Here is a 25,570-nt window from a genome sequence, read left to right as displayed (position 1 = left end):
TCAGGTTTCTTTTCCCTGGGCTGAACGGACCCAGGTTACTCAGCCTTTCCTCATAAGGGATATGCTCCAGGCCATCTAGTACTGAAAATAAGGCTGAATTTCTCCTATTTGGAAGCACAGTGTTATGATACAGAACTCTCCAGTGTGTATTACTACTTCAGTAATATGTTGACTTTAAATAGTTGTCTGGAGTCCTGGGAGAACTGCAGTTTTGTGCTGAAGTGAAGCAGTAATCCTGAGCCAAGAGTTGAAGACCAGGTTCCTAAGATTAAATACCTGGATCCATTCAGAAACAGCTAGTTATACTCAGTTTGCGTGAACAATTCCAATGTAACCAAAATGTTATTGATTTATGTCTGTGGGCTTCTTAAAGCCATAGGTTCAGAATTATGGATTATTTTAGAGTAATAGTGGAGCGGGAGTGTTGGATTTCTGTGGTTTTGTTTTGTATTTAATAAAATAAACCTTTTAACTGTCTTGATCGTAGGAGAAGGCTTGAAGTGGGACAGAAGTGTGACATGGCTCCTACAGCAGAAAACATTAGAAAAAAAAAAAAGTAATCCCAAGCTTCTTTTGTCCCAAACAAGAGATTTAAAAGAAAAAAAAAATTGCATAGGAGAGACCTGACCTATACATGTAAGTTCAAGCATTTATTTGTAAAGACTTGGTTTTCAAGAATGGTTTGGTGGAGATACTTGTTTTGTGCTTAGAGATACCACGAAATATCTGATGCTGTATATCCTGAGCTTATAAAATTGTTGGAATTGTGGTTCGGGGCTTACCTGAATGTGGACGGAGTGAGAAATAGGCTACTGTGAATACCTGACATCTGTGAAGTTATGGGGCAGGTACTTTCATGAACTGGACAGTAAGATCACTAGAATGTAACCATGATACAAGATTAAAACTGATCCAGAGTGAGTTGCAACAATTAATTATGAACACTACTTTGTATGAAAAATGTATCTGTTGTTTGTGCTAAGCATCTGCAGTACAAAAATAAAATACCTTAGGAACACCTTTTGTATCCTAAAGAGCTCGGAGGCAAAAGACACAGTGAGGGATCTGAATGAACAGTTAATACTTTTTCTGCTGGTGAAAGGATGGTTTAATAAGACTTTACCTATAGCCGTGGTCAGTTACTGAGTTTAAAACAGGGCTTTGCATGTTGGTCACGCTGAGTGGGCACTGACTTACTAATCCTGAGAGCACATCTGTGAGGTATAAGGGGCTGTGGTTCCCTCAGCTGCTCAGATAGGCAGGAACTGCTACTCAAAGAGCCAGAACTGGGAATTCTGTTTGGAAAGGTGTGAGGGTGAAGGTGCAGTTCTCAATTGCCTTGAAAAACCACTGATCATCCAAGCCATTTGTAGATTCTTCCTTTACCAAAGGGCAACAGTGGGTAATTGAAGGAATGTGAGCTCCTACTATCCGAATGTGTACAGTTCAATTTCCCATTATGTTACTGATGTCACCCTTTGTGGCCCCATCAACTTGAAATTTCAGGGTGATCACAGCTGTTTAACTGTTCGCAAGAGGTAGCTTTAGGTAGAAGCACAACTTGACACAACAGTCATATTGGAGCATCTTTATCACCTTTTATTAGGGTAAATGCTAGCAGAGCAGGAGTACATAAACATTTGCAGTGCAGGGTGTTTTTCTATTTGAAAGAAAAGCAGTAATACTGCTCTTTCCTGCTGTGAGTAAAACTATGATCATTCTTTCTCTACTGTGATTGTTTCTAGAGAGCAGGTCTAAAAAGACCCGTTGTACCTCCTGTGTATGCCAAGAGTGACAGAGGTGGTTTGTTACATCATGATGCGTCACTGTGATTGTTCTCACTAGCATACTGAAATAATGAGCTTGTACTGTCCTTCAGTCCTGCAGCAGGCAATCATAGCTAGATAGAATGCGAACCTGATACTGAACGAAGACAAAGACCTGTGAAACAGTGTCTGGATGTGGGTTGTTAAACCCTCCTGCCCTCTGGCTGTGAGGGTGAGACCTCACTTGCTGCAATGTTAGCTCTCAGCATCATGTGTGCTCTGGAGAGCAGGCAATGTGCAGAAGTTGCTTGCCTCTTGCCCTTACCTGACCACCAATATGCTGTGACATATGGGAGGTGCAGGGTTCATTAATTGTCAGCAACAATTTGTTCTTTGAGCCAGGTTCACCTAGACTGGCAGAGGAAAGATAGAAGACCCTTTCTCAGTATGGGAGTACATTTGGGAAGAGGGCTTTGACTTCCTTTCTGTCATGGTCTATGGACTACACCAGCCCCTTCTCTTGTACCGTCCTGATCCTTCCCCCTTCAGACACTGCCTATAGCTCTTGGCTTTCCCCAAACAGACCTGCTGTACCTGACTGCATGCTGTGCTGTTGCCTGTAGTGACTGCTGAATGCAACAAAGTGGTTTGCTGTATGCCAAGTCTGATGATCTGGTGTAGGTGAGTCTGATGGGCAGTGTCAGGATTTAGGACAGAAGACTACCTGTGAAGCTAAACTCTGCTGAACCCCATCGAAGCTGAGAGAGATAAGATGTTTGTGTGTTTATTTATCCCCCACTGATCAAAGTTTGTTACAGGTAATGGGAAAGACGGTGAGCTGAGTCTTGGATTTCATTTAACTACTGCCTGTAACTTCCCAGGGGAAGTTACTTATTCATGCTAAAGTATGCACAATCCCAATTAGAATATAGTATGCACGCTTGCGTAGGTTGGTGGATCCGAATATATTAAGGACTTTGCATTCCTTAGCTTGACATTATTGTGTGATAGTGTCATAAAAGAGGTAGAGGAAATGATATCAACCCTCTATTACACAATTAGTCATGACAACTGTTAGGAGACAAATTGTCTCATGTTCCAGTTTCTCACTAGCATGCTGAAATCATAAGCTTGGAGGGAATTTAAGGGACAAAGGACTGACTTCTCTGTGTTTCTTTTTGGTGGGGTGTGGCCTGGGAGGAGAATGAGAGGCAGTTCTGTGTGCTGTAGGACTGAGGACAGAGAGGCCATAGGCCAGTCAAGAGTTGGGGCTGATGTCTTCAAAAACTGCCAAAGGGCAGTCTCAGGGTTTAAACTGTTCAGTTGAAGAGCTATGGAGCTGCAAAGCAATACTATTTTAAGAAATCTTGGAGGGTGATGGTGTGAAGCAGACTCTTCTTCCTCATTTGTATGTCGTATGCAAAAGAATGAAAATAGATGGAGGAAGGATTAAAATGTCTGTAATTGTTCCTTATACATTTAAACTTATTTAATTATTAAAGTAGGAAAAATAATTAGTTAATGGTAGAGAAGGTAGCGATATTTCTAAGCTGGTATAAATTCTGTGCATTGAAATAATACAGACTGGGAGCTGTACAGCATTGGAAAGCATGTGGGAATAATTTTTGCCCATTGACAAATAAGGGGTAATATTGATAAAATTAGCATTATTATTTTTAATCTTCTTCTATCCTATTTTCCCTTTTTTTACCTTCCTTCCCTCTGTTCCTTGCTTCCTTCCTTCCCCCACCCTTCCTTTTGCGCTTTCTTTTTTTTTTTTTGCCTTAATCTGTTTTACATTCTACATACAGTGTGTCTCTCCTTCCTCCTCCTCCCCTCCTACCTCTCCTTCCTTTTCTGCTTTCTTTTTTTTTTTCTCTATTCTGTTCTACATTATACGTTCAGTATGTCGAGTCCTAATCTAAATTCATTGAGACCTGTGTATCCTCAGTTCTAATTAGTCAGGAATGAAGACTTAACGTTTTTGGCTTAAAAGGCTAAGATAAACCCAGACAGCAAGACCTTGTCTTTGAGCCATACTTTTTAAAAAATTATTTTATTTTCAGGCCTTTTCCACACCTTTAGAGGCCAGACATACATTTTTCCTGATTGTAAGCCAGAATTCTCACATAATCACATGATTCTAGGAAGTGGGACTATGTGTAAAACAGAAAATACTGTGATGCACACAATGAGCCTATGCCAGTTGGCCATGCAGGCACTGTGCTGTGAGTAACAAGTTTTCCATGTCTTTGCATTAGTATCTTCCTATTCAGCTCCCACACAATTCCTGTGGCTTTGGGTGTGTGATGCTGTTTTTCCATGGGGAGAGGGAAGGGGTCCTCACTGGTGCTTTCCCACATTTACATTGTTTACATTTTATTTATATCTAATACTTTTTGCTCCAAAAAGCAAACTTCTCATTGTGCTTCTTCAATCTAAGTTCACCAATTAACTTTCCAAGAAGAATAAGTTAATTCCCTGAAAAGTAACTTTAGAGAAGGGTTGTACAAAAACCTGTTTTTTCTCACACACATCACTACATTCCTTTTGGATGGACTTTTTTTTTTTCTTTAGCTGCAGGTTTTAGTACAAAGCAGCACCAATGCTGCAATATTGCCAAGTATTTTTGGCTATGATATATATCTCAAAACTTTTTTCACATTTTTCATTAAGTCTAATTACTAGATTACAATAAAAATGCTGTTCGGAACTTAAGACAGAAAACGTATTCTGAAAATACAAAATGAGGACAAATGAGTTCAAGATTAAAGAAAAAATAGTTGCTATGTTAGATGTCAAAAATCAATATTTTGTTTGTATTTCCATTTGATGATACTTATAATATTGAAACCAAATGTGTGGTATGTTTTTCGGCTGTAGGTATGCTAGTTGTAGCTGATGAAGTTGTGCTGGTTGAAGTTGTTAGCACAGTGTGATGTATAAGTGAAGTTTTGTTGCTATTACTAGGAATTGTTTCAGTTACATAGAATATGCTTCAGCTATATTGATATAAAAACAGTGATTTGCCAGTACTTTGGTGGCTGGGTGTGTTTTGCTGTATAGCTTACCAGTTGTCCTGTACTAATAAAATGTTCCAGCTTTGTATCTTCCATTCTGTTAAGGCTCTGGCAGCTGTCACTACTGGAAGCAAGAAATCTAACTGTTCTCAATATGGAACTTGATCCGGTTGTGAAAACTTATATCATGTGTTTTCCAAGAACATCGGACAGAATAACTTCAGATGCCCTTCCTGCAAGGAAGGGTACTTTGTTCAGTTTGTTGAATATTGTTCATCCTTATCTGTCCATAGCTTAACTGTGCTCAAGACTGGTACAGGTAATGTGGCAATAACTGTGTTCAGCAATGATTCCATTGAGCAGTCTGGGCAAGGCCAAGCTTTCAAGTCTATTTCCAAGCTCTTTGATGTTTTAATGGCATTTCCATTTGTCAAAGTGATTTGGTATAAACATTAGCATTCTTTAATCTGAGACTCAAAAACAGCAGCATGGGCTCATGTTTCTGTAACATAGTAAAAAACTGTGAAATTTCTGCAGCTAGCTGGAGATCCTCTCCCATCTAGGTCCTGAAACGCTTTGCTTAAGGAGAAACTGGAACTCCTGTGGTTTATAGCAAACTTTCTGTCTTGGAATGTGTGTAGCATGCCTCTAGCAAACAAGATAGCTCATCATAGTATACATTTCAGAAGTCCTTGCTTCCTTTTGGACACCAGATGTTTTTGTTGGTTGTAGAGACACCTGTGTGGTGCAACTGGAAGTGACTGTACGTTGCTGTCACTGAAGGGAATGCTTCCTCTGTGAGTCCAGTAGTAACAACAATATTCCTGCTAAGCTATGACAGTGAGCACTGTGTACTGTTCCTGCTTATTCCTAAAGACTGTACTAAAGATTACAAAGTATCAAGGCTTATCCAGTGCTTTTTGTGACTATAAAACTGAAGCTCTGCTTAAGCCAATTCTCCTGATGTACAGATGGCCGTGGTTGTCATAAGACTAAATCATTTTGTTGCCTCTTTGGGAAGCGTAATATCCTGTCCAAGCTGCAGGCATTATTTGCTGTTTGGATTAACATTCTGTAGCAATTACTTAGGTGAAATTCTGTACTAATTTTCTTTCTTCAATGTATTTTTTAATTTATCATTTAGTCTTCTAATCCATTTAAGAGAAAACAAATATAGGGTGAGTATCATTTTTCTGTCAGTTAGTGAATCATTTGATAATTAATGTGCTCAGTATATCTTCAGTACGCCTACTGTTGGTGAAAAGCAGTGGGGTACTGAATATTAAAACTCAGCAAACTGCATCCATGTGACAGAGAGGTCTTATATTTTCCTGAGGTTCAGTAGTAACTTGGATGTATTTTCCTTTTTTTTTTTTCCTGCCCAAATCATTAGAGGAGGCAACTATTTCCCAGCATACCAATAGCACACAGGCTTTTTAACATAGCAGGAGATGCTACATTATTTTGACTCATGCTTTTTATATGACTTATTTTTTTAATTCTTTATGTTATTTCTTTTGTCAAGCTCCAAAGGATTACGCTCTCCATACTCTCAAAACCACCTCTAAGTAACGTTCTTTCACTCTAGTGCTCTGTGAAATCTCTTCCTGAGCTCAGGAGTTTTGACCCTCCAACTTCACCTCTCTCTGTAGGCTGTATAGTGGAGTAGCCTGATGGTTCATGAAGATCACTAACCAGGCACTAGCCTGGTATCCATTTTCTGGAGTTGTTTGTTGTTGTTGTTGGTTTTTTTTTTAACTTATTTATTTATTTATTGCAGATACACATATGCAGTAGGCCTCATGCAGGAGGCACTGCTCTGTGGAAATGGATTTAAGCAAGATGTTGACTTACAGGGATGCCCTCCTGGGGAATGGTCTACTAAAAATTGAGTCTTGTGGTGGGGTAGGTTCTGTGTTAGCACAACCTTGGGCATTGTACTAAGTTCCCTCTTGAGTGCCTAACCAAATCAAAGGATGTGCAGCCTTTAGGTAGAAGTGGAGATTGTCGCAGCTCTGGATTTTGTATGGAGGAAGCCAAACTGAGCTATCCTCTGCCATCCTGACTCCTTTAAAATATACTTGAGCTGTGTGGCAGCCCAGCTGGGGCCAAACATCCATCCACCACCCATTAGGGGGCTTGGCTACCCCTAGCCAAGCCATAGGAGAGGCAGTGGGGTTCCTCCAGGCCTTGTGGGCTGGAGAGGGCCAGTAGGCCAGGCGCACAACCCAGCTAGCAGTACGTGTTAGTGCAGCTCTAGTTGTGAGGCCTGTAATTGCAGGGCAGGGTGTTCTCAGGTGTGAGGCTGTTTACAACAGCACAGGCGTATGCACCTTTTGCTCCCACCTCGCTGTCCTGGCACAGGCCTGGGGAGCTGGCTGGATGCCCCTCCAGCTCCTCTGCAGAGGGAAGGCAAGGCGAGGGCACAAGAGGCTGGGTCCATCCCCAGGTTGGCAGGAGGAGGATCTCAGCACTCATTTAACTCTTGGTTTTCTTAGGATTAGTGCTCTATTTAATTCCATGTAGTTGTTGCACCTTGTTTCCTGGCTAACTGTATAACTTGTCTGTGCTTGACAGCACTTGTTATTTCTATTTTTTTTGTTTTGGGGAGGAGGTGGGGAGGGAAGGTGAGTACTTTCTATTTAAAAACTGAGAAGTTTGTCATCTCCATCCAGGTAATTGACACACACTGGAAGAAAGTATGATACGTTGTTTTTTGTAATCTGGGAAAACCATGGATAAACATGTACCATCACAGGAATTACTATGTCCACTAGTGCTTTCACTGCTATCCAGTTTTGCTTAGCTGGCTACCTTGCTCACTCTTCCACTCTCAAATTTTCTGCCCCCTGTTGCAGTAAAACCAAGTACTACCCCTTTATTTCCGTGCTTCTATGCAGCTCACTTCACCCTCTCACTTCCAGCTTGCAGCTGTTTTGCACCTAGCATCAGTTAGCATCACTGTGCACTGTTGTGTGCACATGAGCTCTGAAGTCCTGGATTTTTAGGTCCTCTTGGCAAAGAAAGTATCGCTAGCTTTATCTATACAGGGGCCATCAGACTTGAGAAGTTCTTTCAGAAAGTACAAGGGAGAGATGACACGCTGAACATCTGACCCAAAAGGATGTGAAAAGACAAGCAGTCCCAACAATGGTAAAGTTGAGGTTTCTGGGAGAGTTTGCATAGCTTGCAAAAAGATGACATTTGTCAGAGAGGCTCCTTTGTCGTGTTTGTTGTGTTATTGGCCCCCTAATACAAATGCTAATTGAAAATTTACTTTGGCTAGCCCAGGTCCTGGGAGTTTCCTTGGCTATTTTCTGGAGGAGAACCAAACTCTATTCAGAGCTTAAGAACGCAGTGCTCCATGGGGATTCTCTAAAAGAACTACTGGTGTGTAGATTCTCTGTACGTGTCCCCTACAGATGTAGTAGGAGTTATTATTTTCACCCTATTTCAGTGAAGTCCTTATTGTAGAGATGTTTTTTACTACAATGCACCAGCCTTCAAGCAGGAGCTTACCTGTTTCCCTCACCAGATGCTTAAGGCTCACACCACTGTGTATCCAGAAAGTTTGCCCATCCTTTCTCCTGCATCATACCCCAAAAATTCTCTCTTATCCCTGAGGTGCAGAACACCTGGCAGTAATTTGATGAGACAGATCTCACTTGGCAGCTTCCAGTGTTGATATGCTGTACACCTAATTCTGCCCTGCTGTCTCCCAGTATCATTGTGGAACTGTGCGAGACACAACTTCAAACTTGTCCTTTCACCTGTCCAAATCCCTTGCCAACAGAGCCAGCGAAGTGGAAGCTCAATCTTTGAGCTTAATGCGAGGAAATTCACTGTTTACAACTGTAACAGCTCAGTGGGCCACAGCTGTTCTTCCTCTCACAAGTGAATTGGCTTGAGTTTGAGGATCTTGTTATTCAGACCTTTCTAGACCATCCCATCTTTAGCAGTAGTAAACTTTCCTTAGCCACCAGCCTGTGTCTAGGACCACCAATCTCCCTAAACAGTCTTCCTGCTCCTGGGGAGCCCATTTTTTGGTAAGCAGTATTCTTCTAGGCATGTAGCAAGGATGCTAAAGTTATATAGTTATATAGGAAGAGCTAAAAACAGTGTAGCATGAATAATCTGGCATGATCATGGAGCCTTTGTTACAGGAGGGCAAACGTCTCTCTCAGGGATGATTTAGTTATAAGTTGATCCTGCCTTGGACAAGGTGGCCTCATACAAGTTGCTGCTTTCTGGGATCTGCTTAGCTCTATGTTTCTGTGCTGGAGTGTCTTCCTGACGCTTGCTTGTAGAAAGGTAAAAGATAATTTATCAGCACTGACAGCAGTAAGATACAACAGAAGCCCTCTGGGAAGGTTTTGAATGGACCTATCAGTTTAAAACATACTGTTTGTTGAAAATAAATATATTTACAACTATTTTCAATTTCAAAAATTCAAATGCTGAATAATCTATTTTTACCTGGTTTTGGAAAAAATAAGTTTTCAAAAAAAAACCCCACCAAAACAAACATGGTTAAAAAGGAACAAAGTTAACTGATGAACTCAATTTTTTGCCCATTTTTCTAAGCCTTAAAATGATGAGAATCCCCATGAAGCTGCATCAGGGGAGGGTCAGACTGGACATTAGGACATTCTTAACTGGGAGGGTGGTCGGCCACTGGAACAGGCTCCGTGGGGCAGCGGTGATGGCACTAAGCTGCCAGAGTTCAAGAAGCATTTGTACAATGCTCTCGGAAGTACGGTTTGAGTTCAGAGTGGTTTTGTGTGCAGACAGGAGTTGGACTTAGTGATCCTTGTGGGCCCCTTCCACTTTGGGATACTCTATAACTGTATGATTGAGATATATATATATATATATACATATATATATGTACGAGATATATATACTGCTTCAGTTCTGTACTTGCTAATTTCAGAGTAGGCGTTCTGTTTCACTTGACGTATTAACGAAACGAACTTAAAGGTCAGGTGTATCCTGGCCGTGGAGCTGGATGGAGCAAATAGTCCAGATATAATCGTGCCCATAATGCTTTTACCTTCTGTGTGGAATAAGCACAATTAAATTGTCATTGATCTCAAAGACTGCTCTTTCATGCAGAGATTTTTCTTTCTCTGTGAGTCTCTCTAGTTGAAATTGTTGTCCCCCTCCATCACACAACAGCAGTTGAAATTCTGGAAAAAATGTAATCTTAAAATTGAAGGGAAGATAAAGAGCCCGAGAGAGAAAAAGCATGTTTAATGAACTCTGCAGACTCTCCAGATTCAGGCCTTAGAGCTATTCTGCTGCTAAACAGTAGGTTTCTATGTGAAGAAATGTGGGATGGTTTGTGTTATCAAAAGATGCAGGACTGTGCATTCATGTCTGGAAACCTTGACAGGATGAAGGAGGAGAACAGTGAATCTTTGTTCAGGGAGAAATCTTCACTGTGGTTACACGTTGCAGCAGATCCTTGAAAGCTAAATTACAAACTCTGGTGTGACTGCAGGTGTACCTAGTACATGTGAAGCAGCCTGAAGCAGCAATTTATTAGCCACTTCTAATAAGCATGGAATAGGAAGTAGGGAAGAAAGCCTGGAACATGAGGGAGCACATTCCTGAAGCCAAAGAAAGGGGGGGAGCCACTGAGGTTTGTCTGTTTCTTACATCTTTTAAATTTGGGATTCTGGATCATGGGATAGGCAGAATCCAGAAACAGTAAAGCAATGAATCAGATTCTACTATCCTTTTCACAGATTTTTTTCTCAAAGGTCATGTCTGAACTTCAAATGCGCTAATGTTTAGGAAATTCTACTATGTCCTTTGAGAAACTGTCCAACAATCCTGAGATTTTTACTAAAATGGGTAGTCTGAATTTTCATCTTGTTTCTCTTTGCAATCTGTAGTTATGTCTTTGTGCATCAGGGGTACTCCTCTCCACCTGTGTAATTTATACAGCCTTCAACTATCTTGTGTCTTATGTCATGTGCTTGTTATGTATTAATCAAATTCTTACATTCCTACTTCTTGTCAATCAATTCCTGTGATGAGTTGCAATAAGTTCTATTGCACATACATACAAAGAGATCTGTGAAGAGATCCATCAGCTCCACAGTACAAGTGCTTTGCTGTTGAAATCAGAGATCTTTAAGTCTCAGCTAGCCACTACAAGAGATAGTGAGTATTAATCCACTGTGCCACAAATATTAATGGAGATTTTTATTATATTCTTGTCCTGCTTTCTGGGTTTCCCCTTTTGAGTTTGAGAGGGCTTGCCATAGCCAATCCTTTTCATAAATTGCACTTTGCCCATGTACAGAGTGATCAACATCTCTACTTGTGACCAAAGTCACTTTTTGGATTTGCATTTAAAACTAGAAAGGCACTCGTAGTTTTATTTTGGAGTTATTTTCCTATAGTGCAAGCTTACATCAGGTGTTTGCCTACCCTCAGTCATGGTGTTTCTCTCAACACTTACTGATTCACTAAAGTATGTCTTTTGTTTTCTTTCCCCTCAGCAGCATTAGTATCTTTTTTTTTAAATCTCTTAAGCCAATAAGTTCTACTAAATCATCTGCAGTACTAACAGAAAAATGGTTTTTTTTTTTTTTTTTTTTTTTTTTTTTTTTTTAACTGAATGCATCACTGATGGACTCTGAAGAAGTCAGCAAGGGAGGTATCACCCCTGGAAGCTTGCAGCACTGCTGGGGAAGCCTGGAATTCTGCAGTAGATGAAAGAAAGCATCATGCCCCTCATGCATCAGCTGAAATGAGCATCAGCTCACTGGATTCTGCAGAGGAAGCAGAGCTCAGCATACTTGAGGACTGCCTTTCCACTCCAGGGGAAGAAGCAGAAATGCCAGGCAGACCCTCTAACCCTGTACAAAAAGTGCCAGCAGGACTTGTACAAGAGCACGGTGATGCAGATCCTCAGAAGAGACTCTCAGAATGGGAGGGAGAAATGATTTTAGAGGGTGGACTGGATTGTTCACTGAAACTTAAGCAAGGGGATCTGGCTGACCTGGAAAGCAACCAGGACTTTTCCTATCTCAGCCCAGTCCAGGATGGGTCAGCTACTGGCAATGCCATCCGACAGTCTGTGGACCTCAGCACTGAATGTTCTCAGTCCCAGACAGAACTGGATTTTCATGTCTCAGACCCTCAGGCCCAGTATCAAAAATCTCCTTTGTCTGATGACGTTTCCTCTGAGAGAGAGGCACCTAAGTGTTTCTTGGTTTGTAAAACCATTTCAGAGGGGCACTATAAGGCTGAGCCATCTCTGGATAAGGTAGAGTCCTCGCAGGAGATTGACGCTAGCGCAGAGCAGAAGCAAAGCAGCAAAAAGGTGGCACTGGTAACTGATGAACAGCATACCTCAGAGATAACAGCAGAGGATGCGGCTGAACTTTACGCTTCTGAAGATGGTAAGGAAAGCAGAAGAGCACTCTGGAGTTGGGAAGACAATTCAGAGTCTTCGTATCAATTGTCTTTCACCTTAACAGATGACAGCCAAATAAGCTCACTACAAACAGGAGGAAACATCTCAGCTTGTGAAATAAGGAGTAGCAAGCTGTTCAAAGACCAGGGAACAGTAATGATTCCTAAAGAAAACTCATCCATTTCTAAATGCATTCATCTTGAAGGTGATCACAGAAAAACAGACAGCAGACCGACCTCTTCAGTATCATGTGCTTTCCACGTAAAGGATGCTGCTAAAAATGTTAAGCAAGTGAATACTTCACAACATAAGGAAGCAGCACAGGAGGAAGCAGTGTTTAAACTTCAGCAGGAACAAGAGAAGAAAGAGTGCAAAGACCAGAATTTGGAAGAAGGAAAATTTTTGGAGCCCAAAGATCAGGAAAAAAACAAACATAATGAACAAGAACAGCAACTACAGAGCGAAGATTTCAAACTGAAGACACTGTCATCAGCTCTCCTTTCAGAGACACCTTATATGCCCAGGCATAAGGTGGACTTCTGTGGTTCGGAAAATGTTTTTCTGGCTGAGCAAACTGGTACAGGACTTCCTGGGGAATCTGACTTCATAAAAGATCGTCTTGGTGAGAGCATGCTGCTCAAAGCGCATGTCACAGCAGTGGGTTCTACATGTCAGACACCTTCTGCCAGCCCTTTCCCATCAGAGAGCCTGAATCTAGTGGATGAAATTCCAGTGATGCCTCTGCGCATGTGCCATGTCTCTGACCAGGAAGAGCTGGAAGATTCTGTCCGCTTTTCCATCAGCAGTCAAGACAGTGTAGAAGTTGACTGGGATGACAAGATAAGGCTGGGCAGGGAAGGTGAACACAGTGGTGGACCTGGAAAGGCTGCCCAGATATTTGACAAAAGAGAAGCACCACTCTGTGAAGGAGTGGCAGCACCTTCCAGCATAGAGAACCCAGAGGCTTCTGTTCCAGTATGCTCCTCCTCTGGTACTGAGAAGGCGGAGCCCACTGATCCTGTGGATCCTCATCCCATTGCAGAAGACTTACGAAAAGCTGAGGTTCGTGGCTTTGTTTCAGATTTACCCTCAGAGCTCACCTCTGTAGCTTCAGTGTCTGGCCCACAGCAAGAGGATGCCAGTGGAGGCACCCCAGAGAACCCTGAGGACTGTCATAGTTCCAACCTGAACAAATTGCCATACTCTGTAGAGAAGCAAGCTAACCATGCTGTTTCTCTGTGCATGCAGGACCTGGCATCAGTGGAAACTGTTGATTTAACTACTGATCCAGAGGAGGCCAATGCTTCCCATGAACTGCTCGCTCCTGAAGAAGACTGTCATGAAGACCTTAGTGGCCCATCTTCTTTCTCTGTAATATATACAAGCTCTCTTCCTGCAGAGAAGAGCCTTCCTGGGGACAGAGAAACTCTGTTTTTCATTTCAGAGCCTCTGGAATCACCTCAAACATGGGGCAGGACTTCCACTCCCCTGAACCACCCAGAAACAGTTCAGCAGTACCAACCTCCACCAGAAAAAAATGCCATTATGCAAGAAAAAGAAACTGGAACAAACGTGGCTCACAAAGCACAAGAGGTGCCTTTGCTTGATCAGCCTGACAGGAGCTTAAACCAAAAAGATCCTGGATCTAGAATCTCAAGCATCCTGAGCACCCTAACTTGGTCCCCTGAAGAAGATGTGGTCCTTGCTATGAACCAGGGAGGACGACCTCTGTCTCCTATGCCTAACTCAAGCCTAACTCTGGTGTCTGAGCCTGATTCCAAACACCTTCCTTCCCATATTCAAAGCCCTAATCAAGCTCAGGCCCCTGCACCTAATGCAAATCACTGTGCCCAGCCTTTAGCCCTTGAGAGTTACAAGACACTGACTCCTGTACCCCACTCCAGGCCACATCTAAACTGTAATATGGATGATCACGACTTTCTAGCCCTTACTATAAGCCATCCTCTATGGACTTCTGCTACTGTATCTGATGCTAACACTGTGGACTCTTCTCCTGATAGAAGTGTAGTAGACAAAGTTGTCTTTGTTCCAGCGACTGAAGAGCACAATCACTGTGACTTGGGTACCCAGGATACAGAGACTTCTGATGACTCAGTGGGCAGTTTGTTGGCCAAAGGCTTTTCTGCTGTTGGAAATGAGACACTGGCCAGCTGCTCTGACACCAGCACTGAAACAACAATTCAGCACATGGGTATACAGTGTGGAAAATCCTCACCTGACCACCTTTCTTGGTCCTCACTGGAAGATCTGAGAACATTCCCAGACTCCAAGAGCAGAGACTCTGTACAGTCCCTTCCAATGCTAGCATTCACCAATCCAATTCACTTTCTCCAGCTAAGTCCTCCATCACCACCAACCACTCAAACAACCTGCCAAGAAGATGAGGTCTCAGGAGAGCTTCAGTGGGAGCAGCAAGCAGACCTCTTTGGTGTGGACACAAAGAACTTCCAAGCTCCGTCAGCAATTACAGAGAAAATAGAAAGTGAGAGGAGAGTCAAGCAAAGGCTAAAAGAACAAGAAGAAGAACACTGTTTGGTGTCTCAGATAAAGGAAGAAGTACCCAAACATTTACCTTTGGAGAAATCATCAAGCTGGCCAGACAAAATAACTGTTGGGGTAGTTGCACAAGGGCCAAGAGCCAATCAAGAAAATCTGAGTAAGCGCAGAGTAAAAAGCAAGGACTGGCACCGGCAGGGCCTGAAGAGGATATCAGTACCACCAGACCTCTTGAAGGGTGAGCCCATCCTCCATTTCTACCTGCTCTTCTTCCCTCTGCAAAACTTAATGCAGATATCAAAAGCCTGAAGTTAAATTAAATAGGCAGTGTGATACAAAGTCATGAGAGTTGAAAGTGTGGCAATGCTTTTGTGCACTTCTGGCAGTACTTGTAACTGCAGCCCTTTGTAGATCTCCAGACTGCCACCACACAGCTCTCCCTGGGCTCCTGTCTGCTACCCTGTGATAAGTGCTTCCTGCTGCACATGGGGACTTAGTTCCTCTGCTTCCACTAACACATGCAGCAGAGACCTTATTTCACTTCCTATTCCTTCTCTGTGTTTATTGATCTGCTGCCCTTACTCAGTAACATGAGCAATTTTGGCCTACTTCCTAGAGTTGGTTTTTTTGTGGGGCTGCTTGCAGCTGCTGATCACCTCTGCTGCCATCATATGGCCATTGCTTTTTGCTGCACTTCAAAAACAGCCCTTTTCTAAGTAGTAAGGAAAGTATGCACACATCCTTGGCAGCCCGTACGTGTTATGGCATGTATCAGCTCCTTGTTTATTTCCTACCTCCCTTCATTTTGCAGCTGACACCTTTTAGTCTCCAATCTGACCTTATGAAAGAGATTTTTTCCTAAGAATGTAGACTTTGAGATAACAGATAAGAAAGCACATTTGTCAAGTCTAAAATCCTAACTTGCACAGAAGCCAAATCATTGATGTTATAAACGGAAAACTTGCATCTTCTGTAGTGCAGCTCATTCAGACAGTACCTGTCTGTTCCTTATTATATTCTGCATGTACATAGGTTGCTCCGAAAGTGATGCCTCCTATTTCCATGTAAACTGCAACAAAGAGCACAATAATGCTATTTGATTGAACTAATTCTCAGCTACAAAACACTGTTTTTCAATATAGCTACCATCACTAGCTATGCATTTTTGCCAGCAGTGAACAAGAGCCTGCATGACGCACTTGTAAAGTCTTTAGTAGCAGAGGTAACTATCTGCCGCCACTGCTGAAACACACCACCCACCACCTCACTTTGCTGACATCCACTGTTTGGTCTCCATAAACATGAGCAAATGTCAATGCATGTCAGTGGGTGCAATTTTTTCTGTATGGAAGAATTCAATTCCCCACCTTGGCATCTGATGTAGAGCGTATGAAGCAATTTTGTCAGACTGCCCTCTGCTGCCATCTGTTACATGGCAACAAAATGTAACAGAATATTGGCGGAAAGGTTGAATCTCTACTACCATACCACATATCACCACAATCTGCCTTGGATGTCGTGGGCCAACATAATAAAATAGAAGGCAGTACTTGTGGAGCAGCCCTCATATAATATTTAAACATACTTGCTTTTTCTCAGAAATTAAGAAGTTTATTTTCCAAGCTCCACAATGTGCTGGAGTTCTGTCATGGAGGGAAAGAAGGGGATGGCTGAGGGGTGCTAAGAGTTTGGCAGCACATTCAAATCAAAATTTCTTCATGTATTGGACCTGTACATTTTTTGTTCAATATTTTAAAACATTCAAGTCAGCAGTTCTTTTCCCTGACTCCTATTTGCAACTCAGTCTTTAGTCTCACTTCCTCCTTCTGCTTCTGATGAATTTATATATAATTTCTTCACACCTTACTTAATTAAACCTCTCACAGAACAAAAGAGAAGCTCACACTTTCTTCATTTTATATAAATATAAGCTGACTCAAACAGTGGTTTGTAAGTAATCAGGGCACATAAATGCAAGTTTTGGATAGCACCATTCATTCTCATACTGGTGTCATCCTTTATAAGACTCTGGACATGTGTGATTTTGTTAGGTGTTTGGTATTTCTGTCCTAGATGTCACTCAGAGTTTTTGGAGCTCAACATCTGCAAAAGCAAGTCTAAGACTTTCAGACACAAGTAGTGAGTTTGGGTCCATAGATCCTCAGATACCTAGCCCAAGTTGCTGAAAAGAAAAAGGCTGCTTACAAATATAGGGCGTGCAGGCAATATCTTCACTTAGGCAACTGAAAATCAATGCTCTTAGAGTTTCTGTCACTTTTGAAAGTGTCAGTCTTTTTATTGGTATGAAAAGCAAACATGACTAAGTAATAGATCTAAAGTGTAAGTAATGCCAAGGATTACTAAAACCAGAAATAAAGCTCAAGAGGGCATTTGTACTGTAGACTTAAAACCGTTGCATAGGTAGGGTATGATAAGTGGTATTTGTGTCTTTTGGGATTCTGGCTTGACTCTACATTTGGATTTGTGTTTACCTTCTAATTATCTTATGTAACAGAAGTCCATCCTGTTCCTTCAGAGGAAGAAGCACACAAGATGCATAGGGAACCACCAGTCAGTTCAGAAACAGTTACATTGCGGTAAGTCTCTTAAAGGCTCCTTTGATTTTGGCCTCATATCTGTGTAGCACAGATGTCTGATGCTCTCCCATTGTTTCTGAGGGGCCAAAGATGAAAATAATAAGTAGAAAAACTATGATAAGGTGACTTATGGCTGTGTTCCTTTCCATGTCCTATTGGAGAGAACTTCATTGTAACAGAAGTATTTCTGTCCAGTGGACAGTATTTCCATCAAGCCAAACTTTGTTCTTTGTAAAGTAAAGCATGTGGAGCTTGAGCTTGTTGAAAAGAGAGGGCCTTGCTGTGCCAGATCCATTACTAAGATCTGGGTTATCCATCTCTGGCGCTGTGCTCTTCATTTTCTCTGTGTTTGAAAATCCTTACTCCCTGACAGAGAAAAGAAACCTGCAGACACAGTGGAGACCTTCAAACGTCGGCACTCCAAACTCATCAACTCCTGTAAGTACCTTCTGCTTGAAGTGCTATGGCAGACCCCTATCCTCTGTCATCTCCCACCCTTGCTGTGGCTTTTGTCACTCAGCAGAATTAGAGCATTAGAAAAGTGTGTTTAATGGAGGCAGTGAAGCCAGAGTCATGGTCACCACCTGGCTGATAGTAGGTACATATGGTCTAATGTATTCAGTTATCCTAAATGGAGGTAGTAACAGAGTTTTCTCCAGACTGAAGTAGAGGCAGGTAGCTGCCATAGAAAGTATAAAAATATATGCCTCTCTTCACAGCAAGGTTGCTGTATCAGGAGTACAGTGATGTGGTTCTGAACAAGGCCATTCAAAGCCAGAAGAGAGTGGATTCTTTTGCAGAGGATACAGAATCAAGTTTGCCAAGCTCCCCGAGGCTACGAAGGAAAGTGCTGTCTCCCCAGGACTCATATTTGCAGCGTCTGTCAGTCTCATCAAATGCATCCCTCTGGCAGGATATCCCCATGATCCGGGGCAGCAGAATGCTACTCAATATGTCCCGTGATGAGCAGAAGCTGCAAGAGGTAATGGATAGATGTAGTAGGGTAGATAGGTGGGTTGTAGTCAAGAAGGATGACTGAGGAGGGTAGTTAAAATGGAGAGCAAAAATGTCTGATGTGGGAATGCAGTGGCTGAATGCCAAGGTCACCTTTTCATGTAAGCAGCATGGGAATGTGGCATCAGTGCTTATGAAGTAGTACAGTACTGAAGTTTAGCATTGTTGATAGAAGAAGCACAGAAATAAGATAATAATTGTATCAGTAACTTCATGAAAACAGACGCCAGGAAATTGGAACAAGAGAAAACAAGGAATTTTGAACAAGTTTGATGCAAAAGAGAATTTTAAAGAGAAGACCAATCTTTCTCCTGCGCTTAAGCTTATGAGAAATGCTAATAAAGCCACAATGAACTGTAGTTCCTGTGCTAGCATGTGAGTTTACAAAATTGACCCACAAGTGCTGCAGGGCTGAGGGGAAATAAGATGTAAGTATTCAGCAAATTGGTACATGGAGTAATAGGCTATGGAAAATGGGAGGGACCAAAAAGTGGATGGGAGAACACCGAGAGAGAGGAAAAAAACAACATGTGAAACATTATGAAGGAGAAAAAGAATATGGGCAACGTGGATGCTTGAAAATTTATGGGAGCATGTAAAATAGGGGACTTAGTGAAAGTGGAGTCCAGGAATGAAAAGTAAAATTAGAACAGGTAAGTCATACTACAAGCTGTCTTTCATTCCTAAAGTTTCTCTTATTTTGTAATTAATTGCACGCACCTCATACTAAAAAGTTTTCTTGCTTTGCCCCATCTCCACCGAGTAAGATTCCTTGCAGGCTTGCCTGGTCTGCTGATGTTTTGCTCCCTTCTTACTTCTCCCAAGGCCAAATTTGAGTTGATTATGTCTGAGGCTTCCTACCTGCGCAGCTTAAATGTGGCTGTGGATCACTTCCAGCGATCAGCAGAACTCCAGGCAATGCTCAGTAATCAGGAGCGTCAGTGGCTTTTCTCACGCCTTCAGGATGTACGTGATGTCAGTGCCAGGTGAGATACACCCCCTTACTTCCACAACTAACACCCACCATAAAGTACAAATTCAGCCTTGAAACTACTAGTTTCTATCAGTAACATCTCTCACTCCTGTTCTGTATGTTCACTGACCTTTGAGTTGGATATACATGCACATAGCACTTTGTGATTGCACATCAATGTTGCCCTCAAAGGAGCCATCACCTTTTTAGGTGACAGGACAATGCAAATCTTGGTGTTAAGTCCTGAAAATGATACAACTGTGCACAGAGATCATTGCAGAATCAGAATGTTCAAAATGCTACCATGCCTTATTGGCACTAACTACAAACAAGTAACTAGACCTCAGTCCAAACCAAATGCAACTCTTGCAAAATACACGTGGAGAAGATGCAGCTGCACAATCCTGAATCAAAAATAAGTAAATAAGGTTACAGCAATCATATGACAGCATAAGCATTAAGCATAAGTCATAAAACATAGACTTGACCCCATGTGCAAAGAATCCTCTATGATTCTGTCCGGTTTTTCTCCTGCAAGGCTACTATGGTTTGCTCTATGTTTTCAGTTTCTACCAAGGGGATTTTTTTGGTGATGTCCTAATTTGCTATTGTTTCATGGTTGTAACTTTAGAAGTAGCAAATATGGCTTCTCAGGAACAAATTAGAGGGCTGGGCAGTTGCCAAATGCATGAAAGTTACAAGATTCAGATTGTATACATGGGACAGGGCAACCCTAGCTGTATGTACAGACTAGAGGACAAGAACCTGGAGAGCAGCCCTGCAGAAAGGGATCTGGGGGTTCTGGCTGATAGTAAGTTCAATCTGAGACAGCAGTGTGTCCTGGTAGCCAAAAAGGCCAACTGTACCCTGGGATGCATCACACACAGTTGATAGAGGGAAGGCATTGTCCTGTTCTGCTCTGCGCTGGTGCAGCCTCACCTTGAGCACTCTGTGCAGTTTTGGGTCCCATAATTGTAAGAAAAAAATGTAACATGGACATAAAACTATTAGAGAACATCCAAAGGAAGGTTATGAGGATAGTAAAGGATCTAGAGGGCAAAAAGTATGAGAAGCAGCTGAGATCCATGGTTCACCCTGGAGAAGAGGAGGCTGAGGGGAGGCCTCATGGTGGCCTACAGCTCCTCATGAGAGGGAGCAGAGGGGCAGGAGGTGGTCTCTGCTCTCTGATGACAGCAACAGGACCAAAGGCGATGGCATGGAGCTGCATCAGCAGAGGGCCAGGTTGGGTATTTGGCTCTTCACTGAGGGTGGTTGGGACTGGAACAGATTCCCCAGGGAAGGGGTCATGGCACCAGAGACCTGCCAGAGTTCAAGGAGCATTTGGACAACAACACTCTCAGACATAGGGTTTGAATTTTAGGTGGGGCTGTGTGGAGCCAGGAGTTGGACTTGATCATCCTTACTGGGTCCCTTCCAACCAGGATGTTCTACGATTCAATGAGGAACAGTAACCTGTTTTGCTTCTGCCTCTTCCTTGATGTCTAGCCCCAAATTGTCATTGTACAGGCATTATGCTCTCTAGAAGTAGAACTATCTTGTGCTTATATGTGAGCTATCTGGATTTTAAAGAAATTAAGATGTTCCTGCTACTAATGAAACTGATCACTGTGCTCTGTATTTCTCTCTTCTTCTGTGGTGCCACAACTGTGTGCTGCAGTTTCCTTTTTGACTTGGAGGAGAAGTTTGAAGAGGACATGTTCACCTTCCACGTATGTGATGTGGCTCTGAAACACGCTCCTGAGTTCCGCAGGGTGTATCTACCATATGTAACAAACCAGACATACCAGGAGCAAACCTTCCAGCGGTTACTGTAAGTTTTTCATTTGTTGGAATCTTCTCCAGCCTCCTACTTGCTTGCTGCGCTTCTGATGTGCACTGTCTCAAGTGACAGGGCATACAGCAAGTATGATTGGTTTGTTGGCACTCACAGTACATCTCCAGAAGAAGAAGTGGAAGCCTTCTTCAATTTGGATTTGGAACAGCAGGACTGAGCTGCTGCAAGGCTCCTCTTTTGAGAGGAGAAAAAGAATAACTGAAAAGAGAATAATTAATATCTATTTCTATTGAAGGCAATTGCCACTGCCTTAGAGCAAAAATGACTGTCCTAGACAGTTGTTTTCAGTCTGTGGTTTTCAGTCTACTAAGAACCTGAAAATGATAGTTAATAAAAGTATGGCTGCTGCAATTAAATCTAAACTGGTTATCCAAGAGTCTTTGAAACAGATTGAAAATCCAAAGGCCAGAGCACTATTAGTTTCTCTTGCTGTCTTCTGCACTCAGTGGCACAATCAAGCACTGCTTAGGCTCAGTCCTGAGCAAGGTTTCCTTAGCACTTCTGCTCTTCTTCCCTCTGTAAAAACCCAATCCTAGTTGATGATTCTGACAGAAGTCACTGTTCCAAACAAATAATTCAGGTACTGTCTCTGGGTGCTGCTGACTGGGAGAGATTTAGTCTTACAATTGGTTCCCTTCAGTGAAGGCTCAGTTCTGCACAGAAAGAACCTTCAGGATATCGTCTAGGGCATTTTGGGCCCAATGGTTGCTTGTGAGATGCTTCTACTAGGCATACAAGCTTCTTTCCCATCTCTTCAGGGACATAGGATTGGCTAATCTGGCAGTAGATGCCACTTGCGTACCATTATTCTGGTATCTGCTGCTGCCCAAGACAGAAAACTGGATGGCGGTGGCTGTTTTTAAGAGGACATGTTAAGGGGGGGAAGGCTGGAGTAGTACTCATCCCAGGAGTAGCAAGAGAGTGGAGGCAGCTTTTCCAATTTCTGGATAAAGCCCCTGGAGCTGGGCCATTTGGTATGAAGAAAGTGGTAGTTTGTAGCCTATCTTGTGAAAGGTACCCTTTTTGTTGGTGAGACTGAAACATAGATGCTACTTCTGGTTATTATTCCAAAGGACTATAGCAAAAAGAGGAAAGATCTAACAAGTGTTGTACTGCTGACCTCCTACAGCTGTTAGAAACCTACACTTATTCTTGCTAAGCAGAGTGGTCCAGTTTGTTGACATCGCTTGCTCCAGGGCCAAAACATGACTGCAGTGACTGGAATACTCCAGCACTCACTGAAATCTGGTACTCTGTTAGAAAGTCTATTTATTTGCTCTGATGCCTAGATATCTTCTCTTATTTACAATCCCACAGGAGTGGAAATGCAGGATTCCAACAAGTCCTGGAGAGATTGGAAAGCGATCCAGTATGCCAGCGTCTTTCACTTAAATCCTTCCTCATCCTCCCTTTCCAGCGCATCACTCGACTTAAACTCCTCCTACAGGTAACTGTGCTCATTCTCTGTTTTCCTGCACTTTCTCTTAAGCTGACTCTTCTTCAAGTCTGAAAGTCACATAAATATGAACCAGGAGGGGGGGCTGCATACAGCTCTTCATGCTCTGTGTGATAAGTTTGGCTAGATGCTCTGAAGCAACTCTACTGCATTTATTGTAAATATGGCTTTCCAAAAACAAACCTATTTATCATCATACAAATGCCTGCTGTGTGTTAGACCAACACCATTAGTTGATTACAGTCTCTCCTGTGAGACAGTGTAGTTTTGTATACTTGTTAGGATTTAGTTGTAACACTACTACAATTACATACCAATGAGTAATTTTATGGAGTAGTCTCAGAGCATGTTGCTTTAAATTCTATTGAACTTTTTTTTTTGCCTTCCTACTAGAAGGCACATGTTCCCTGGCTGCCCTCTGGAAGGCAGTCTGTCTCTACTCTTTGCCTGCAACACTGTCTCTCGGGGTCACTCCTATTAAGTCAACATGCAAGTCCTCAGTGAATCAACATTGAGCTCTTCCACCGAATTTCTTTTTGATTATTAGAGCCTCTTTTGAAAAGGAGAAAAGGAATATCGGGCAAAGAATTATTCTGCACTTAAGGCTGTTTTTGTTCAGATTAGTGATTGTCTACTATATCATGTAACTTGCAGAGGATAGTTAACTCCATTTAAATTTTCAGGGATGTCCTGTTCAATGCAGCTTGTCAGCTGTGTCTTGCACTTCAAATTTCTGGCCTTGTTATCTCCTCATCTCCTACCACTATTTCATTCTCCCTTGAGGCTAGTATCTTAATGTATCCTTGTTTCTTGAACCCCTCTCAGAGCTCTTCCTGTCTACATTATGAAAAATGCTTTCTCTCATGCAGAATATCCTGAAGAGAACTCGGCCTGGGTCTGAGGAGGAAGTGCAAGCAACACAGGCCTATGATGCACTTGAAAAGGTAAGGCTGTCAACCTGTTCTCCACAGCCCTACTATACTGCACAGTTGCAGAGCACCAAAGTGTCATTGTGTGCTTTTTCTATTGACCCTCACCCTTGTCAATGGCCCATATTATTGATCCTCACCTATAACAAATCACTGTGTTCATGTGACTCTACTGCATTAAGCACTAAGAAAGGACCTAGCTAGGATGCAACTGAATCTTTGCCAATGGTACTGAACTCAGGATTCATGTCTTCAGTTGTCTTGCCCCAACTAGTCGGTTACAAGGAAGGTGAATCTTTTGAATCCCCCAAATAAGGCACTCCCTGCTCTGCAGGAGACACCAGACCACTGGAGTCAGATAGTGACTTGCAGGAATGACACAAGACAATTCACTGAACTTTCCAACAGTCAACAGTCAATCAATTACTCCAAGGCAAAATTAAGCAAGTTTCTAACAAGGATAAATCAACTACTTCAAGGTAAGATTAGGCAACTTTCTAACAACAATTAATCAATATTAAGGATAAAGGATACTTTGGCACAGGTGTTAGTTCCTTATCAAGTGTTTCAAGGCAAATTTAGTCAATGGCTACTGAAGAAAAGGAGTAAAAGAAGGTCAAGGGGAAAAAGAGGGAGAGATAGAGAAGTGGAGAAAGAATGAGAGACAGAGAGAGAGACAGAAAAGAGATCACTGGTCCATTTCAAGGAATTCCAGCACTTGCCCAGCAGTGCTGGAGGATGGATGAGGGGAAAAGGTGAGAGAGCTCATCCAGCGGTTGAATTCTCTAACTGGCAAATAGCAGAAAGTGAAAAGTCCCCTGAAGCTTCTCTCGGGCATCCTTTTATGCCTGCTGGGTTTGAAGGCACTCTGGGTTTGAAGGTTGTAAACAAGAGAGTTTACAACAGTAAGTTTGTAGCAAAAACTTTATTGTGGGAAAGTAGGCCTCTTTTCTGGACAAAGACTATCCTGTTATTTCACAGGATCCCGTACTTCACTGTTATCAGTCTGGTTTGTTGTCACGGCAATGGCCTTGTCTTGAAGTGTTGGAAACCTACCAAGCATACCAGAGGAAGTCCGAAAGCATTTTTCATTGGTCCATTACACCAGTCTCCTAAATGTTATCACTCCTTTGTGTTCCTTATCTTTGTCTCTAATTAGCTATCAATTTATCCCCCACTTCTCCAAGAAAATCTCACTCTAAAAAAAAAACAACCAAAAAGGCATGTCAAGGTTTTTACTCTATTACATTCATTCTTACTCTGTTTATTAAAAAGACAAGACTTAAAGTCTTCTGAAACTATTTGTTACCTGCAAGATGTACTGCAGAATAAGATAGACTTGTTCCTTGGTAGCCCTTATGCCCTTGTTTTGTCTAGTCATCATTTGACATTCTTGGAGTGTCACTCCCTTTCTTGCAATCGCTCCAAACTCTCTCCCACAAACCGAAACACCAGTTCAACGCGATGCATACCTCCTTAAAATTTGTAGGTCTGCACTTGTCATTTGCACAGATCCCAAAACACTGCACCCTGAGACAGGGGGTAAGATATCATACACGGAATTCTTGGATTTGGCTCTGTGTAAGCCATCTCTGTGACACTGACATGCATCTGCCCTGTATCACCTCAGACAGCTATGTAGGCAGCTTTAAGACTGAAATACTTCTGTTGTGTCTAGTCCTCACAGTTACTGCAACATGCTCTGGGTTGTGAAAAATCTGGGTCTTATGTTTATCTAATCATCCTCCTGTGTGTACAGTGGAGCATCAAATAAAAGCTCCATACAAATGACCAGCAATTAAACTTCTGTCACCTGAAAGGAGAGAGAAGTCTCTACTATCCTTTCCAGTATCCTAAAGTTAAAACAATACGTATAGAATATCCTAAGTTGGAAGGAACCCAGAAGGATCACTGAGATCACAGAGACTTCATTGAAGTTTTCATCTGAATTTCTTAAGAAAGAACAGTCACTGTAGGTACGGAGAAGCTTAGTATGCTTGCCTGGAATCTT

At 42.2% G+C, this 25,570-nt stretch overlaps 1 protein-coding gene across 12 annotated transcripts in view; it reads left to right on the top strand.

Moving 5' to 3' along the window:
• Window positions 1–25,570, top strand: part of ARHGEF5 (Rho guanine nucleotide exchange factor 5) — a 38,207-nt gene that overhangs the window by 8,359 nt on the left and 4,278 nt on the right. For 5 of the 12 annotated variants that reach the window (XM_021393761.1, XM_021393759.1, XM_021393785.1 and 2 more), the window contains exons 2-9: window positions 11,442–14,973; window positions 17,251–17,332; window positions 17,706–17,770; window positions 18,052–18,314; window positions 19,172–19,332; window positions 20,998–21,150; window positions 22,492–22,621; window positions 23,500–23,574. In XM_021393761.1, coding sequence (XP_021249436.1) covers window positions 11,550–14,973; window positions 17,251–17,332; window positions 17,706–17,770; window positions 18,052–18,314; window positions 19,172–19,332; window positions 20,998–21,150; window positions 22,492–22,621; window positions 23,500–23,574 — 4,353 coding nt within the window. In that variant the 5' untranslated portion in view covers window positions 11,442–11,549. The other 7 variants (XR_002437799.1, XM_021393729.1, XM_021393818.1 and 4 more) reach the window with 5 other exon arrangements.

The sequence above is a fragment of the Numida meleagris genome, chromosome 1 (assembly GCF_002078875.1).
Source record: "Numida meleagris isolate 19003 breed g44 Domestic line chromosome 1, NumMel1.0, whole genome shotgun sequence".
NCBI lineage: Eukaryota > Metazoa > Chordata > Aves > Galliformes > Numididae > Numida > Numida meleagris.
Note: the sequence above shows the minus strand (reverse complement) of the source record. Positions and strands in the feature narration are given on the sequence as shown.